Source organism: Colossoma macropomum, unplaced genomic scaffold, assembly GCF_904425465.1.
Source record: "Colossoma macropomum unplaced genomic scaffold, Colossoma_macropomum, whole genome shotgun sequence".
Taxonomy (NCBI): Eukaryota; Metazoa; Chordata; class Actinopteri; order Characiformes; family Serrasalmidae; genus Colossoma; species Colossoma macropomum.
In genome coordinates, this window is record NW_023494784.1 from 31,108,483 (window position 1) to 31,128,054 (window position 19,572).

The 19,572-nt window shown below is 41.3% G+C and overlaps 2 protein-coding genes across 2 annotated transcripts in view; one reads left to right on the forward strand and one right to left on the reverse strand.

Annotated features, from left to right (window-relative positions):
* The first annotated feature begins 971 nt into the window (after positions 1 to 971).
* On the forward strand, positions 972 to 11,285 carry si:ch211-67e16.11. The gene is made up of 7 exons (XM_036574653.1): positions 972 to 1,422; positions 5,374 to 5,595; positions 6,178 to 6,348; positions 6,573 to 6,704; positions 6,952 to 7,121; positions 8,639 to 8,875; positions 9,740 to 11,285. Exons 1-7 carry the CDS (start codon positions 972 to 974, stop codon positions 9,929 to 9,931), a joined length of 1,575 nt encoding a protein of 524 aa, XP_036430546.1. The 3' UTR covers positions 9,932 to 11,285.
* Positions 11,286 to 12,230: 945 nt separating this feature from the next.
* Positions 12,231 to 19,572, reverse strand: part of abcb6b (ATP-binding cassette, sub-family B (MDR/TAP), member 6b) — a 40,652-nt gene continuing 33,310 nt past the window's right edge. The window contains exons 15-18 of the mRNA XM_036568520.1: positions 19,151 to 19,263; positions 17,467 to 17,561; positions 13,829 to 13,897; positions 12,231 to 12,622 (exon numbers count right to left, since the gene is read on the reverse strand). Coding sequence (XP_036424413.1) covers positions 12,493 to 12,622; positions 13,829 to 13,897; positions 17,467 to 17,561; positions 19,151 to 19,263 — 407 coding nt within the window. The 3' untranslated portion in view covers positions 12,231 to 12,492. The remainder of the gene's footprint in view (positions 12,623 to 13,828; positions 13,898 to 17,466; positions 17,562 to 19,150; positions 19,264 to 19,572) is intronic.

Here is a 19,572-nt window from a genome sequence, read left to right on the forward strand (position 1 = left end):
TTTTAGAAGTGCCAGTTGAGTCTGAATTCAGTTTACAAGCTACATCTGCCGTCTATCATTTCTTTTATATCATTCGAATAAAAAAGCGCAAACTAGTTTTAAACGAGCGCGTAACATTATTATTATTACTGAACTTTTACCTGTTTAATAAAACTATTTAAAACAGCTCTTTAACCCAGTTGTGCTCAAATTTTCCCTGTGATTTTACACTCATTGGTGCCTCCAGTGACCCATTTAAACAAGTTCATGATGTATTTTCTATACTTGTACAACTTCTTCGTACAATCGTATTATTTCATCTGGGAATCTTTAAAACGTTGTAGCCTACTTAACGCTTTACTTCACACTTTATAAACAGAAAAGAGGCGAGTGCAGACTGGCAACACGAACAGTGCCTTTATTCTGAGGAGGTTTGACTTTCAGTATATAAACATATTTTGTTCCTCTATGTTCAGCGTTGCCATTAATAACCCACTGCAGACTGTAGTGGCCTGTAGTGTAAGTCCCAGAGGTCACTCAGAGTTGGTCAGTTTCAATCCTGAGCACAGAGAAGAGTCCACAGCTGTAGCCCATTACCTTTACCTGAGAAAGAACATGCACGTGCCTGGACCCGCTGTCTGATGGCAAAGTATGGTGGGCTGTGAGCGGCAGGTAGGTCCCCTCTCCCTCCCTCCTACGCCCCCTCGCCACACCCACACCCCCACACACCCCTCCTCCCCTTCCTATTCTCCCTCCTTCCTCTGTTTACCGGCACGCAGCGCCTGTGGGATGGAGTTACAGTTGCAGATCACTTTCCATCTGGATGCTGCCGCGCGCCCTTTCATGTCCCGTCTAATGAAGAGGGGGCTTGCATCCTCCCAGCCTGCCGAGAGTCCACTCCAGCTTTGGTGAGTTTTAAATCCCAGCAGGCTGATCCAAGCGGACGAGGGCTGGACGTTAGTGACCACCATATCGTTCGTCTCCCTGAAAGCATGAAGTTGCGCACCGTGTGCGTTTCCCTGCTGGTCTTCGCGCTGCTGGCCGGTCAGCACGGCGGGTCCCGGGTCAGGCTGGCCCGGCTGGACCGCTGGGTGAAGGCTGCCTTCCAGTACGTGAAGTTGAGCCTGTGCCGCAGGGTCAGTCTGCCGGAGGGCGAGTGCTCGAGGCTGGCCCACCTCCGCCTGCCCGGCGTGGTGGTCTACGTGTCCGAGTTGAGTCCGGACAAAGTGCTGGCCATCCTGCCGGACTCCCAGTCCACCGTGAGCCCTGCGGCGGACGAGCCCGGGGCTAATCGGGAGCTTTTCCCCGGTGCCAGTGCGCACGACGCCGTGCTCGTGCTGGACCCCAGTCCCGAGGAAAGCTTCGGACACCCCGTGGTGCTCTTCTACGTGGACTTTAACGTGACCAAGAAAAGATGCGGCCACATGGACGGGATTTATTTGGGTGAGTGGGACAAGAAAGATATGCTTCTTTATTATTATTATTATTATTATTATTATTAATTATTATTAATTATTATTTATTTTATTATTATTATTATTATTATTATAAAAGACAAAAAATAAAACGTTTAAAAAGCATTAAGAGTTTCCCAGACCTGGATTAAACCTAATCTTGGACTTCATTTCAGTGTCAGTGGAGAGTTGCAAGTGGAAAGTATTTTTAGTGCAGCCTTAGGCTGAATCTGCGAAATTGGCCCAAAGCATCAGAAATTAGGAAAAAAGTGTTAAATGATACAGTTAAAAGTTGAAGAAACAAACAAACAAACAAATAAGTAGCCTATTAAATGAATGTGGTAGCAGTAGTTCCATCTCTATATTGCTGCTGATCCCACAGCAGAGATGCAACAGTGTGGCCAAAAGAATAGAGTTTATTAAGTCTGTGAGCTGTTTGGATGCCATTTTTAAGTTTTAAACAAATGTTAAGTTTATAATATTTTAAAGTTTTGATTAGAAACAAAACAAAAAACACAAAACAAAAACACTGGATTTTTGAATATCTCTGAAGGGTAATACATTTGAAGAGTTCAGTTCTAAAATGCACTGAAGAGCACTTGTTACATAGCAGTTTGTAATAAAACTCATTTACTCTACAGTACATCACCGCTGACCACACAGTCAACATACAACACATTTTTTAAAAGATTATTAGACTGTTCATCCTTCAGACGGAACATCTGAGATTTAGATGAGATTTGTCTCACATGGAGTTTTCCCAGTGACCAGCACATTTACCTGACATACAAGAAAAGTACACTGTTCCCACCAAAAACAGACATCACCATCAGCATATGAACCCTGCAAAGGGAGTGTGTTACTTTCCATCATAGGCTATAGGCTTATGTGACTTATGCTCACTGATGCGTACTATGCACTTTTTACTTTTAGCGTCAGTTAATTATTTGGAACATGTGAGCTTTACTTGGAGTGAAAGTGACGTTTTGAATTTGTGAAAGCATGAAAAGTGAGTAATATCAGTGTGATTACTATGAGTACACAGACTCCATAACTTTATCCGACAGAGTGGTCATCAACTATATGAATGATTATACTGCATTATACCAAAGTCAGAGCTGAAAACAAATTTTAGACTTTTAACTGGTTTGGGCTTTGAGACACATTTACTTTTGCTTTGAATGACTTAATGATGTTTGTTCTATTGAACATTCCACAATGGAACTTTACCAAATGTTTCAGAAGTGACCATTTTAGGTAATTTTGAGCATTATTCAAAAACACTAGCTGATGCATGACTAACAAATAGGGCTTTGAACACACATACAATCATGATATTTTTATTAAATTTACTTAATTGCAGAAAGTGTGTTTCAATAGTGACAATTCTTAATGTTTCACACCGCTTTTCCATCTTTGGGACACATTTACTTCAAATCAATGGGATCTAACTGCTCACCATGTGGCCATGAGGGACAGGGGTGCAGTCTCATGTCCTGCTCTAAAATGCAGGGGCGTGGCTTAAATAAGGCTCCACCCATGGACAGAAACTTTGTGTTTCAGTAATAACATGAAAACATGGGAAACATTTTTTTAATTTAAAAACTAATCCCTTGAGAAATCTAAATCTTTCATCTTCACTAAAAAAACAGATTACTGATCCCAACACTGATGTCAAAAATACAAAAATTAATGTATGTTAGGGTTTGGGGCAGCAACCTCCCAATAGAAAGTACCCAATAAATGATTATTTTGTATATATTTAGCTTATTAGAATACTTCCTCCATTTTTTTAAATGAATAGTTTTTTTTTCTACTGTGGGACCGCAGTTTGAGCTAATTTGGTACAATGGCTCATATATAGGGGTCACCTGTCATGCTATAACACTGACAGGGCAATGCTTGGAGTGCATGCAAGTCTGTGCGTGTGTGCAGCCTTGGTGGCTGTGAGGGAGTGTGTGAGAAAGAGAGTACACTCTGCTCCAGGAGTAGTTCTCTCAGGAACAGTCGGGCCACGGCCCCCTGCAGGGAAAGTGGAGGGTAGATGCACCACTGAACCAAGAAAGTCATGCAATTGCAATAAAAGGTGTCAATAATTCATCCTGAGCGTGTTTTCTGTCCTTTGCACCTGGTTCAGGACACAACTCTGCATACACACTACCCCCTACAGTGCAAACAACTCTATTTTAGTGCTTCAGATTTGACCTTCCAAGAGACTAAGAGTGGACACTAGTTCATCAGACTACACACGTTAATAAAGTTCAAAACTTTATAAAATGTTTGTACATCATCGAGGGCAGCCGCTGTTTTGTTACATTATTCTACAGCTATACCTCACAAGTTGTTTATGTCCTTAAGTCCTTAGTAATTCACTGTTTTCAGTAAAGATCCTCAAGAGCAGGAAATAAAAGCAGCCTTGGGAAATCTAATAATTGCTAAGCATGTCAGAAATGATCAAGGAAAAGAGAGAGAGGCTCAAGCATAAGCTCTGGGCGGAAAAGCAGATTATCTGGCTTGCATCTCGTTCACCATAGCCTAAATCTGGAAGCATTTTTGGGTTTTAATCTGCCCAAGCTTGACCATCTAAGCTGAAGACGAGGAGAGAGGAGGAAGACAACAGAAGTTTGTTTTGACCACATTTGAAATCCTCCCAGTTCCCTTTGTGTGACTGTAATGATAGCAGGGGAAATGAGTGGCCACAGAAAGGGAGAAAGAATGAGACAGAGAGACATTAATGCTTTTGACACTGCATTGGCAAGCGGAGGAAACATTTAATTGTGGCGAGAGCAATTTTACTAGTTATGGGAAATTACGTTAAGTAGATTTATAATGGTCTCTGATTAGTTAATCTCATGATGGTGCTGCGTCCAAGATAATTTAGACTGTGTTACCTGAAATAGATGCAGGCTGCTTGGCTGCGGTAGCCCTGCAATCTTCTCCAAACTACTGGTGCCTGGTAATGGTCCAGAAGCAAGAACAGGATAAATGGTAGACTTGCAGCAGATTGTGAAAGGACTACACTCTTACAAACAAACATTTCTAAATGATTTTTTACAATGCCTTCAACAGATGGTTCTAGGAGAAGCACAAAACTGGTATAGAACCTTTCCATTATGTGGAGGTTGTTTAAACTTTAACAAGGTTCTTCACAATCACATTTACAAAAATGCTTCTTTAAAGAACCATCTATTGAAATGTTCTTCAGGGAACTAAAAGCGGTTCTTTTATAGTATCACTCCAAAGAACACTTCTTGGTACCTTTATTTTTGAAGGGCCTGTTTCCTACATTTTTCTTGGACTTTTGGACTTGGAATTTTATTTCATTTCTGTCATTTGTCTGGGTTTATGTATCAAATACAGTTGAAATCCATGTCTTCTGACCTCTCTTTATCTCTTAGAAATAAACTAGACTGTCTTTGTGAAAGTGCCTTCAGGACTGATATATGTAAATTATCTCTATTCTGATTGGCTGTCTTGTATTGCACCTCATTCAAAAAGCAGTCTGGGATGAAACATTCTTTATAACTTCAACATGAATTGGTGGAGTTCAACTGCTGTAGGCTGAAAACATGGATATATGTAAATGTATTGTTTTTTGTGATAGCACAAAAACAACAAACTCAACATTTTTGGCAGCTTAGTTTTCAGGGGGATGAATGATACTTTAAGTTTCAACAGTTTTGATAATAATGTTTGATTAATAATGTTTACATACTACAGCAGAAGCAAAGTCAGGGAAATGTGTTAGAGTGCGTATGCTTCACAGTGACCAATTCCAATTCCATAAGACTATTACATGGCAACTTAGTGATAAAGAGCACCTGTATGACCTCTGCATCCTATTATACACCCTTTAACCTTACTCTTACATTACATTAACAATATAAATGTAATGTATAGACGGCTAACTGTAGGCCACTGTCTGACTGCCACATTGCAGGAGAGGAGTGTCTGACATTGGCCCTGAAAACTCGCTGCCAGAACCAGCTAAAGAGGAGACGCAGCCGCAGTGACCGTATGGTGGGGCGAGCACGGTTCCGCAGGAGCACAGTGTCCAGAGCGGGCCGTATGGAGCGCAGCAGCGGCCTCTGTGAGATCCATTTCCTGCCCCTAGTGGTGGGAGTGAGGGACAGCAACCGAACCCAGCGCCTACGCTGCGTGGGTGAGTCAGTGACTGAGAGGGACAGGTTTCCAGGCATACGCCAAGACTGTTTTTTCTGGCACTACATTACAATTCTTCACTGGAAAACCTCAGCTCAATCTGTTTTCAGAATACTTCTCCACTATGAGTGCTTTAGCAGAGGTGCGACAATGACAGACAAAAGAAAATGGGATCAATGATTTTTAGTCTAGATTCTAGGTTGAATGAATTTCGAGTGAATGAATTTTAAGTATCATGTCTTAAAGTGAGAGTTTTGCAGAAAATAAAATGCACACAATTTTCCCCTTAGACCAAATGTAGTTGGTCAGCCAAGATCACAACAAGGCTAAAGTTAATACATAGCTAATGGAAGATTACACCTCACCAATGAACGACGAACAGCCTAAATCACCAGACATTTGCCTCAAACCACATGTAGTTAAATAACCTGAAACTGACTTTTGTGTTTTCCACAATGGTATATACTGTTATATGAAAAAAATTAAAAAAGGACAGAGCACAGATAAAACAGTAGCAGCTGAATGTTGTCCATGCATTTGTCTATTAAATAGTAACTCGTGCTTTGTGCCACTTCTATAACAGATCATCCAGAATTTGCCAGATGCCCACAGCCCTTACCCCTAACCAGGCCAAGTGTTCCTATCTCCAGTTGCGAACTTAATAAAAACACCCGCCGATGCCACCAGCAGCCTTTAGCCACACATCTGTCCTGCCGCCTCTACCAGACCTGCGACCATGCAGTCCTGCTGTCAGGTTAAAAAAAAAGCCCTGATTATTTTTTTTATTGTTCTTTGTGTTGTTTCTGAATAGGTTTGCTTTAAACTATATATTAATTAGATCTCTATCTAATCAGACGTGAAGTACTTAATACAAACACAAGTTCCTGCACCACACTTTTGGTAGAGCCGTGCAGGTAAGCACTCTCAGTATGGCTGCTCTGAGTCCTCTCTATTTCTGCTGTTTGCTTTTCTGTACAGGTGGCTGGCAGGAACAGATCACATACCAGCGCCATGTGCAGAACCTGCTGCTCTTCTACAGGATGCTGAGGAACAATGGCTTCCATAAGGACCACATAAAAACGTTCTTTGCTGGAAATGGACAGGTAGCAGGTGAGAACTCAAAACTAGACTGTACCTAATGTATGCAAATTGAATGATGGATGATGGATTAAGTAATTAGGGCAGTGCTTTCTACACAATTACAGATCTTTCTACAGAATGACTTTCTTATAAATGAGCCTTCTGATACTTCCATTAACTGTTTCTCATAGCACAGTAAATGAAACACTGAGCACTGCATCAATCTATTCAACAAACCATGCTTCATGTTCCAACTGACCACTGTCTATTCTTCTAGCTAAAGAAGCAGAAGGGATGTACCCAGCCACAGAGAAGGAGGTGATCAGAAACCACATCTCCTACATCTGCCGCAAGCAGCACTGTGCAGACTCCCTGGTCCTCTACCTGAACAGTCCCACCCGCAACGATGGAACCATGCTGCTATGGGATCGCAACAACAATGGCATTGTAAGTGTGTGGGACTTTCACATTGCGACCCCATAAATGGCTGCATACCATGAAGCACTTGCTAACTAGCAGTTGGTGTAGCACAGTAAAACCACTGCCCTCCAGGGTTCAATTCCCTGCTTGGGCATGTACATCATGTGACCTTAATAGGTGTCCTTGGGTAAGACTCTCGATGCTACATTTACCTACTGTTAAGTGTTTGACAGACGCAAATGTAACTAAATCTTTAGCCTTCTATTGCCAGAAAAAGAACCGTAAACAAAATAAGGTTGTCATTCTTACGGCACTTTTGCCTGCCATATATTGAAGGTCCTAAGTCATTGTTGCTGTGCACTACAGTGAATGTTATGCAGCAGAAAGTCCAAGCAGGAGATCAATAGGCAGACCTCAGGAATGCAAGAATGATCATCTCTTATCTTTCTGTTAATGGATTCAATATGTCCCCTCTATAAATCAGCACGGCTCACCACTTCAAAGTGCTTACTGCCCAATCAAAGAGGCAACAAGGAAGGCATTTGGTCACAGACATGGAGGGAATGCCTCCTTCTGGTCCTCTCTCATCTCTTTATTGACAAGAAAAGGAAGGAAATGGAAAAATACCCTTTCTTTGGTGTTTGGGGACTTATGTCCTGGTCTTCATATTTGAGCTTGATCTTGGGGTGATCAAGCAGTGTACTACTGTCCAGTATTTCTGTTAGAAGTATCGTACTCCTTCCTTTCGTACAGTGCCTGGCACAGTAAGATTATATTAGATATCAAAGAAAAAGTAGTGGGTGTTACTGTAAGCCTGTAAGTACCTCCAGACATTCTCATCCCAAACCACAATAGATCTGTCAATCCTTCAAAACAACCCTCTCTTTACTCCACCATTAATAAACTTATCTCTCAAAGCACAAACACATTTAATTATATTTCCTTTTAAAAATACACTCATCTGACCTCAGTGAAATCCCACCTTCTCCTGCTAAAGGTGGTCCGTAATCCCGGCCATATGCTCAGAGCCGGGCAGACGGAAGGGCCCAGACTGTGTGGTAAAACCCTTCCTTCTGTAACAATAGGCACAGACTCTCAAGGGACAAAGGCAACAACCTGATCCCCAGACAGAGATGGGAGTGACAAAGGGGGGCTTGAGAGACAAGGACCACACAGGCTAAGGACCACCAGACGGTCTGCTCCCCATGAGAAAGTAGCTCTTTTCTCCCTAAAGTGCCCTTCATATGGTTAGCTGATTCCATCAACTAATGGCATTTCCACTGAAGCCGTAAAGTCAAAATTAATCAATATGAATGCTCTCTAATAAAATTCATCTGTAAATCTAAAATTAAATCATTAAAAAAATTCTTTAACTCAAGCTTTCCACCAGCCAGTAGCCTTTAGGTTAAGCAATTGCCAGTGACCACATTTGGTACACATGCACATGGTTGCTCTAAACTAGTGTACAAAAGTTGTCAGGTGCTGTAATGTGCTTTGAATGTTGTACCTTCAAGTTCAGGCATGTTAAAAATTTCTCTGTCTAGGCGGATCTGAAGGAGCGCTATACAGTGGGGGAGCTGTTGGCTGACCTGGCAGGCTGCAGGGCCAGTCGAGTGCTGCTCTTTGTAGAGCAAAGCTACTCCTCCGTCCTCAGTAAGAGACTGAAGAGCTCCCTGAAACACCTTAATGTGGTGTTGCTCAACGGCTTGCCCTGGGTGGACACGGCTCAGTTCTGGGCCTCTCTGCGTCCATCCCACTGCCTCATAGACCATCTCAGTAAGGTATGGGGAAACCCTGAAACAGACTACAAAATCTGAAATAGTAATTCTTTAAAGGACCTTCAACTGAAAGATTCTACAGTGGTTTTTATATACCACTGCTTCTTTATTCAGCCACAAAGCTAATGTCACTACAAAGTAATGGAAGCTTATAATACACCAGTTAGCATTAAGCAAACTGCACATGCAAGTCATCTCACACTTGCTCAAACCAGAAAAAGCAGACTTGCTTAAACCAGAAAAAGCAAAAGGGGCTTTTATTGTGTAAAATATACTGTAAAACAGCTATAAAACATGTCAATGGAACATTGATGTGAAGATCTGGCAACATTCAGATTCACAAAAGCATTATGGGGGTTCGGTAATGATGTTGGATGATCAGTTCTGGATCAAAACCACCTCTCCAACTCATCCTATTGGAAGGAGATCCATCACTCAAGAGAACATAGTTTTACTCCTCCACAGCCCAATGCTGAGGGGGCTTTAAGCCCCCACAGCCAGCGCTTTGCATTGAGCACCTTAGGCTCATGTGCAGCTGCTCCTAGCGTCCCATTCTACCGGCAATGCTTTTCTATGGAAATTATCCAAGCTGTGGATGCACAATTGAATGGCTGTGTCAGCAGCTATGTTTTTATGTGTAATGATTGGGCATACAGTTAGCATGAAGCTAATTGGTAAAGTGTAGGCTTCCATAATGTGTCAGCGCCATTAGTTTTGTAGCTTTAGTGCAAAACTGAAGAAGCAAAAGTGTCTTGCGTGATATATTTGGAGTAAGAAGAAAATCGTAAAATTTCCTCTTTAAGGCTGTAAACTTCTGAGAATGCTAATGTATTCATGCCCCCATATTGGTTTTCTGTCCTATACCAGAGTGCAGTAATGCCTCGCGTGGCCGACGGTGCAGCGAGCCTACTGAACGTTACACTGGCTGGGGCTCCCTGTAACTCTACGCCTCCTCTCACTGAGGCCGAGATGAGGAAGGAGTACATGGGCTGCCAGAACCTGCCCACAGCCTTATGGCACCAGGGCCGCCGTAAGCCTGATGATAGTGAGAGGAACTGAAAGAGAGGCTACGCTGCTTCTTCCAGTACACCCTCCCCCCTCATCCAGCACTCCATCACCAAGATCTCAGATTCACAATAGAGAATCCAGATGCCACACATGGCTTCAGGTCATCTTAGTCCTTCAGTTTGGCTCTTCATCTTTGTTTGTAATCCTAGTTTCTTTAGGGCAGTTGCTTTAGAAGGCTATTAAGCGAGAATAGAAATGAACACGCTTATAAATTATTGTTGCTCATGTTCAATTCAAACCATCGTTAATCAGATCCAGAAGATCCAGTGCAATTCATGGGCCCCTGCAAGTCATGGATGAGTGCGGGCCAGTGCGGACACAGAGGGAGTGAGAGCGGATGGGAGGCTGCAGTGATAGAAGAGGAATAAGAGAAAAGTGTACAATGTCCTCACTCTGAACTCCAGCTCTCCTGCTTTCCACTCTGCAGCAGGCCCACTCCTGCTGCCTTATTCTTTACCCGCCGTGGGGGTTCAGCAGGCGGGCAGCGCTGCTCTCCAGCCGGAGCGTCCCGCCACGGGTCAGCGCGCAGGCCATGGCTGGAGATGAACAATGGTGACAACGCCACTCTGCCGCACACCTCACGCCCACTTTAACATTTCAGGACAAATCTACATTTCCCTCTCAGACGGCCTGAAGCAGCGGAGGCCTGGCCATGATTTAGTCATGAGAACTGTTCCTTTGGTGGGCCCGTCCCCGATGCTGCCCCTTGCAAGGCCACTTTAGAGCTCTCTCCTTCACTTACAGGCTTTTGCTAACCACTCTGCAATCAGCATGCCCTCAAACCCCTCGCCCACGTCAGCGCTGGCCTGTAGGAGAGAGAAAAGAAACTACAGGAGGATATGGAGCTATCTCGCTGGTCTCTGCTGCAAATTAAGTATGAACTTTCAAAAATTAATCAAGGCCAATGCAGGTTCAAGCAAGTAACCAGAAAAGTAGACATCTACATCATAGAACCTCCCTCAACCCTGTTACACTTTATACTCCAGATGAAGCTTATTGGTGAGCTATATAAAGTATGGATGTGGTGAGAGCAAGGTCAGTTATTGCTGACTATCATAAGCCTTCTTTCCCTTTTCTCTTGTACAAACTGTCATTAAATCATGTTCTCAGCGCATTTTAGCTAAACATAGTTTAACAGACAATATATAAGCTTCAAAAGTCAGTAAAGTCAACAAATACTGTTTTTGTATAGACCAGAAATGTGTTTCATTTTGTAAATATCTGTCATGTTCTGCTAAACAAACAATGTCAAGATGATGTCAAGTAATGTCAAGTAAGGGGATCATAAAGATCCTCACTGCTGTTGTTTGTTAAACCATAGAGTGTGTGAACTGATGTAAATACTCAAAATAAATTAACTTTTGTACATAGCTAGGGTTGTATTCATTCCAGGAGTTTTTTTCTTTTAATGAGAAATGAACATTTACAGAGCAATTACTAAAAGTATCATTTTATTAAATCAGTACCAAACAAAATTACAATATGAGCAGTGCGTGAGTCTCAGATACAAAAGGAAACAGTTTGACACTTTAAAATAACACTGTTGTAAAACCAAAGCACGTTTAATAGTTTTTAACATCTTACAGCACCTTTTGGTTTATACTGCAAACTTTACTACTTACAAATCTAATGAATTCAATTTCATTCCTACTCATTCAAAGTCATGTTTGTAAACTGACATATTGAAAATGGTCATTTGACCTTTATTTCATTGGCAATTCCACATTTTTTTTTACCACCAAGATAATCAAAAACATTTCCTGAGAATGTGTACATTATTTAAAGCATCCAATAATAAAAGAGCATTCTAATTCGGTTTTATTTGATGGGAGCAGTCCTTGCTGGAATGTCATAAGCATGTAAACAGGAAAATAACTGCAAATTGTAGAATAACTGTAAGAAAATAACTGTAGAATGTAGATTTATAACAGTAAAAAGCACTTATCAAGATGATTCCTTGAACATTTTCTTAAAGGGCACTTCCACCGATTTTCAATCTCCTTCATTCAGAGGAGGAAGCAGAACCACCAGTGAACCTACATATGTCTTCTGAGTTTTTATATGTAATGTTGCTAATGGTAACATAGTGGCAAATCTAAACAATTCATTTTCTTTGGGGACTATTTTGCCTTATAACACCCTGTGTTTTTTTTATGTTGTTTTTTTTTTTAGACCAAAAGCTCACAGAACTACTGGAAAACTGTCTCATTTCAAGTAAAAAACATTTCATATAATAACTTTGTGAGGTAGCTTCTAAAAGCATTAAGCATTCCTATCACCACCACTGTAAACCACTTTAACAATATATTCTAGAAGATATGGAATACAGCATTTCACATCAAAAGGCTCTAAATTATATTTTAACTATTTAATTATATTGGTGGAATTTTAATTTAAGCCATCAAGGCAGAGAATATGTCTTTGTTTTATTTCTATTGGTAATCAAATACCAGGAAATTAAACAATTAAAACAGCTGCCTCAGACTAATCATCACCCAAAATGACACCTTTGGTTATCTGGATCCTTCCATTTTACCTGGACTAAGTTCGTGTCATTCTTCACTGTTTTGCTGCTGCTGCTGTGTGTCCGATGAGGCACTTGGCTCTGGGTTCTCCTGCTGCTGCTGCTGCTTTTGCCACATAGCTGAATACTGCCCCTGCATAGCCAGCAACTCTTCGTGTCTGCAAAATCAACAAATAAGCGCTCAGCTTCACAGGGGGTCTAAATAGCAAGCGGAAGCTTTCTCCTGGTTTTCAGAGATCACTTAGGGGCGAGAGGCACTCTCTGGGCCATTGTGCTCTTTCTTTGAGATTTGTTCATACGGAGAGTCATTTAGGAGGGTCATGTGGGGGTCAAATCCGCCGAGGCTGCAATTAATCTGAAGGGCAGCATCAGAACTGGAGCAGGCGTCATATGGGAGCGTGAGTTCAGGGAGCTGGAGATGGAAAAAGCTCTCCTCATAATGGAAAATCACACTAGGAGTCATAGAAAATGGACCTTGAGAAGGATCTGAGAAAGTTTTCGCCTCCACAGAACATACTCGACTTTGAAAAGGTCTAAGATTCCCAGTATGAATTAATAAAGCACACGGTGGTGTGTCTTCACAGCCTTTGTCAGACTTCTCGTCCCAGACTGTCTTTTTTGGACAGCTACCTGTTCTAGCCTGGGGTCTGGACAAGGTGTTTCAATTAACTACGCTTTCCTAAAAGCATTAACCCTTCACCTCCCTCCTCTCTTCCTGTGTGTCTGTGCATTAGATGGTGAATGAATGCAGTTTCTGTGGCTTAAAAGCCTGTGTGTGTTGTGTTTACATCGCAGCGTCAGTCAGGGCTGAATGTGCAAGGGTGTGGAGTTACATCCCGATTGCCTGTGGGAGAGTGCATGTGAGTTTATATGTGCATGTTTGGGGGCTCATATATCAAAGGGCAGAACGGGAAGGACTGTGGGATTTAGTGGCTACACTGGGGCTGGCTGGACAGACTCACTGAAAAAGGCCATTAGTAAGGGAGAGAGGGTGCGTAGTGTCCTCAGTGTTATCAGTTGATCAGTAGGCTTTACCTCAGGGCTGTGCTCATCTTCTCAGAGACAGGATATGGTCTCTGAGTGTCCGAGCAGTCCACACCCTGCCTGTTCTGGAGCCCTGGGGGGGCAACACACACGCACACACACACACCTTCCCAACTAATGGGTCTTCTTAGTTCATCACGCCACACACAGTCCCTAGCTCTGGCTGCCCTAACATGTCTTCATTGGTTCACTCTCCACCAAGCCGGAGGAATTTCAGCAAAGCAAGAAAAATGCAGTCTCATGTTTCTCCTTTTAGACTGATAAGGTTATTGTACTGTCTTCAACTAAAGTACAGTCTGGTACAATATGAATTAACCAACCTTCCACGCTCCACAATCTGTCCTTCATGCAGAACCAGAATCAGATTCGATGAAATTATGGTAGATAGCCTGTAAACACAGTGGCACTGCAGTCAATAACATGGATTTTAAAATACATAAACTACGGTTCAAAAAGTTTGGAACCACCGTTTTCAATAATATAAAACAAATTCCGTTGCACAGTAAAGACCACCCTTCATTTATTTCATTTCCAGTCAAAACAGCTATTACGTTATTCATTTTTCAATATATATATTATTTTATTTTTTACCCGATTTTCTCCCCAATTTAGTCGTCTCCAATTCCACCCGCTAGTTAGGACTCCCCCAATCACACGATGCTATCAACGCTAGGAGGGCGAAGGCCAACACAGGCTTCCTCCGAGACCTGTGAAACGCCACCGCTTCTTTTCGAACTGCCGCTCAACGTCATTGGACAGCTGAACGCGCTCGGAGGAAAGCGCCAACCGCCAGATCTGTTACGTCAGCTAACAGACGCATGCGCTGACTAGCATCGCGCTGAGTGATGGGGGGAGAAGGAGGGGCCATCCCACCCACCCAGAGAGAGCGAGGCCAATTGTGCTCTCTCGGACACCCGGCTACGGATGGCAATATATATTTGAGAAGAGGTTAGATATTGGCATTCCACTTGCATTAGGCAAGACCTGGTAGACCACCAAAACTGTCACCATAATATAAACAGTACTTAAAGATTTAATTGTTGAGAGAGAAGAAAATCAAGGTTCAGTCTTGCTTCAGATCTGAAGAAAATCCACAGGTGTTTCTGTTCATCCTTCTACTATGAGAAGACAACTCAGCGCTATGAGTCCAAAAGGATGTGTAGCTGTCAAGAAGCTCTTGCTGAGGAAAAAAAATAGACAAAAAATTTGCATATCTAAAATTGGCAAATCAAACAAAGCAGCTGCTGGTGTTTTCAGAACAATCGACTGTCCAGACCTCAACAGCATTGAATGTGTTTGGGAGTTCTTAGAATAGAGGACGCAGAAAATGCAACAAACTAACTAACAAAAAAACAAACAAACAAAAAAAAAACAAAAACAAAAGGAAAACAAGTCTCTCAAATAGAATAGAAGATATAGCAAAGGCAAAGGGTGAACACTGATAATACTGAAAAATACGTTATATTTAGTTGTTAGGGCTTCTGTGTAATTTGTAAATTTATATTGACTATTTTCTGCTTGTTTCCTGATGATGAAAAATTACTAACTTAATAAATGAATAACTTGTGCTTAATGGCTGTTTTGACTGGAAGTGAAATAAATGAAGGATCGTCTCTGACTTTTGCACAGTGCTGTATGGTGCTATTTTTTTTTTGTTTACATTATGATGTGGGGTTTATAACATTTATAATTTCAATCTACACTGACTAAATTACTATTGCATAAAAAGTATTAATATTATTATGTGATTCTGAACTTTTCAGTGGCAGTGTAAAGTCCTTTGTGTGGAAAAATTAAAGAACAGATCGAGCTCCACATGAAAAACGTTCTAAGCTAGTTCGAAGCTTGTAGGTTCTTTATACACAGGAAATACATCACTTCTGCATTAACTGAGGTCCACCTATTCTCATGCAAATACCATAAACTCCACTGCCTGGCACCAACACAATGAGAAACAAATGATCTCATGCATCGTGCAGAACACTTAGCTAAACGCAGCCACCCAGAACACTTGCACACGTGCGTACAGACCCGCACGCACCACCGCGCCCCTTTTAATTCGTGCCCCACCCTCCTGCAGGTCATCTTCTCACACAGTCGCCCTTCATCTTCAAACAAAAGCACTGAGACTTCTTTATTGATTGCCACCCCCCACAACCACCACCCCAAAAACAGATCAAAGTGGCACCACAGTCTCAGAGGCTGGACAGGATCAAAGCATGAAGACTCTGATCATGATGTGTTTACAATTTTCTGAAGGAAGAAGAAATGAGAGAGAGAAAGAGAGAGAGAGAGAGAGAGAGAGAGACACAGAGAGCAGGAAGAATACTGTGAAGATGAAAAAGGACAGAAGACGCTAATTGAAGAGACAGTAAGAAAGGAAGAGGGAGAGGAGAACGGCAGACAGAGCAAAGAGTGTGCGGTTAAAAGAGTGGAAGAATGGAAGAATGTGATGGACACAGAGAGGCAGAAAAGGAAGATTTGGAAGAGAGAAAGTGAGAGAGGCTGTGGTGTGAGTGTCAAATGTGTTCAAACGTAATAAAACCTAAACATACACTTATTTCCTATCAGACATACAATACTGTGCAAAAGTCAGAGACCTCCCTTCATTTATTTAATTTTTGGTCAAAATAGACATCAACACCATTATTCATTTTTCAGCATCAGGAAAAAAAACAAACACTTATATTACAGAAAATTACACAGAAGCCCCAACAAAACATATCAGTTTTTTCAGTACCCGCACTTACTACAGCTTCCATTCTTTTCAGGAGACTTGCCTTCAGTTTTTCAAAGAAATCTGCAGTTCAGTCTTAGAAGCTGGTTGCATTTTCTGTTTCTTATAATCCCAGTAAGTAACCCAACTTCAGCAATGCTGAGGTGTGGACTCTGGCATGGTCAGTGCATTGTTCTGAGAACACCAGCAGCTTCTTTGCTCGATTTGTAAATTTTAGATGTGCTAATTTTTTTTGCTTAATTCTTTTTCTCAGTACGGTTTTCTTGACAGCTACACATCCTATCAAATCCATACCACTGAGTTTTCTTCTGACAGTAGAAGGGTGGACAGAAACATCTTTCATATCTAAAGCAAGAGTGGAGCTTGTTTTTCTCCTCTCTCTCAAAGATGAAAGCTTTAAGCACTGTTTATCTGATGGGGCCAGTTTTGGTGGCCTACCAGGTCTCTAGGAGCCTCATCATCTCCATATCATTTGTACTCTAGTATTGGACACTCAGTTTGTTTCCTCTAATTCTCCTTTGATTTTCCCCTTCTTTATGCAAGTGGATTATCTTTTAACTTGAAATGAAATAAATAAAGGGGGGCTCTCTGACTTCTCCACAGTACTGTACATGTAGGGGGTTGCAGACCTGCAGAGACATCGGTGTTACCTCAACTGAACATGTAAAACAATAAGCTTTCTTTTATGAGGTACGCTGGTCAGAATTTGGACATTCAAAAAGATCAGTGATTAGTCAACTCCTTTTCTTCACACTGCATATGCTAGCAATGAGATTTGTCTCTGGTCCAACTTTTATGCCCCTGCTACAGATGGATCCTGACCTGTCTCTGGAGTGTTTATGGCCTATACACCTTTCATTTATCTCCAAATCCTCTAGGCAGCGTCATTCTAAGGGCACTGGGTTTAAGGACAAACAGATCAATTTAATTAGCAACTAAGATCTTCCCCATATGGCCACACTGAAGTCCCTATCAATACATGATCTTATCTGAAAGATAAAGCTGTGGATTAAGAGCAGTAGATGGAAGGATTTCTGCCACTTTTATGTCTCAGGCTCAGAGACCACGACAGGAGCACAGAGCGTATGGGTTATACAGGGATTACAGCAATCCTTCATCACATCCAAACACACTGCAGCTATTCTCACAGAATGTGTAGCGACTATAATATTAATAATCTTTTGGGACGCTGTAGTCAAGGCTGAATGAAACCATGCTTACCTGTGTGCCACTACAATAGATGTCCTGCTGGCACACACCCTGGTGAGAGAAGCCTGGATGTTGCGCTCTGTCTGAGTGTCCAAAGCAGAAGTGGCCTTAAAGCAGAGAGTACAACATAATAAGAATACCTTCTGGCCAGAGCTAGGAGTAACTCATTTCCTCATTTATGTACAGTACGAGTCAAAGGACAGGACACATGATCAATGTGTTCATTATTATCCTTTTAGGTCCTAAGGACCCCTATATTGCTGTGAAAAACTATTTGCCCCTCACTCAATTTCTTCTATTTTTACAAATTTGTAACATTTAAATGTTTCAGATCATCCAACTAATTGTAACATAATATAATGACAACATGAGCAAACACAAAATGCAGCTTTTAAATGCTCATTCCATTTATTGAAAACAAAGATTTATTTAAAACCTATTTCATCCATGTGCAAAAGTAATTGCCCCCTAAACCTAATATCTGGTTGTGCCACCCTTGGCAGTAACAACTGATGAGTCTTTTACATTGCTGCGGAGGAACTTGGGCCCACTCTTCTTTGCAGAATTGTTTTACTTTGGCCCCACTGGAGGGTTTTTGAGCAGGAACTGCCTGTTTAAGGTTTTGCCACAGCATCTCAATGGGATTCAAGTCAGAACTTTGACTCGGCCACTGAGAAACCTTAATTTTGTTTCTTTTGAGCCATTTAGAGGTGGACTTGCATGTGTGCTTTGGATCACTGTTCTGCTGCATAACCCAACTACCCTTGAGCATTAGGTCACAAACTGATGGGTGGACATTCTCCTTCAGGATTTTCTGATAGAGACCAGAATTCATTATTCCACCAATTTTGACAAGTCATCCAGGTGCTGCAGAAGCAAAGCAGCCCCAGACCATTGCACTACCTCCACCATGTTTGACTGTTGGTATGATGTTCTTACAGTGATGCGCCGTTAGCTTTACGCCAGATGTAAAGGCACCCATGTCTTCCAGAAAGTTCCACTTTTGACTCATCAGTCCACAGAATATTATCTCAAAAATCTTGGAGGTCATCTAGATGTTTTTGTCAAATGCTTTTAAATCAATTGAATTAGTTAACTGGTTGATTTAGTAGCTAAGGGGGTAATTTTTTCACTTGGGGCGAGGTAGAGCTGAACTATAATGTGGGTTATCTTTGTCGAATATTAATAGTAGTTTGATGACCTATTTCTCCCTGCTTAGTAGTTACTGAACAACTTACAGACATTACTGACTAATAAGTCTTTATTCTTGATCCTTTTTTTTAATTTAATTTTGATTCTCCTTTTCATTTATTGAATATTTTAAAATTTTTGTCATTCCTTTTTTAATATTTTATGGTTAAACAGAATACTAAGTTAAAGAGGTTTTAAATTAATTTTAAAAAGACATGTGCATTTGCTTAATTGTGCTTGAAATGTGTTAATTTGTTCCTAAGGCAAAATTGTGAAACCTTGTTTTATGAATGAATGTATGAATAGTTTTTTTGCATAATTCTATATGTCTTATTTTATGATTATTTGAAACAATTCTAATTGTTATTTCATCGTTCACAGTTTTGATGCACTCAATATTATTCTAAAATGTAAAAAAAAACAATAAGGATGTATGTGTCCAAACTTTTGTATGTGCACATCCTTTTCCAGACCAAACTCAATCCATTCTAGGGTCATTATTCACCTCGTCCAGCAGGATGATGCGGGGAGCTTTAAGTATGGTGCGAGCGATGGCCACTCTCTGTTTCTCTCCTCCACTCAGTTTCAGGCCTCTCTCTCCTACTTGTGTGTCATACCCTGAGACAGAAACATGCATTATATGTCCAAAAGTTTGTAGAAACCCATTCTAAGTAGTGAATTCAAGTCCTTTAAGGTACACCCGTTCATGCTACAGCCGTGGTTGACAACAAGTACATTACGAGCAAAGAGGACCAGTGACTTGTTTTGGTTTTCAATGACAGCAGAGCTGAGTGAAGTGCTTATGTAATAGGGTAGACCAATGCATGTTTCATTCTTTTATCATGGTATACTATTCCACTGGTTGATTGAAAGAACAGTAATAGGTCTTAAGGACATTTAGTTCATATTTCAAACTTTGCTTCATAA

Coding starts and splice junctions, on each gene's coding strand:
- si:ch211-67e16.11 (XM_036574653.1), top strand. CDS start 972: ATGAAGTTGCGCACCGTGTGCGTTTCCCTGCTGGTCTTCGCGCTGCTG. Junction 1,423..5,373: donor CATGGACGGGATTTATTTGG/GTGAGTGGGACA, acceptor GCCACATTGCAG/GAGAGGAGTGTCTGACATTG. Junction 6,705..6,951: donor TGGAAATGGACAGGTAGCAG/GTGAGAACTCAA, acceptor CTATTCTTCTAG/CTAAAGAAGCAGAAGGGATG.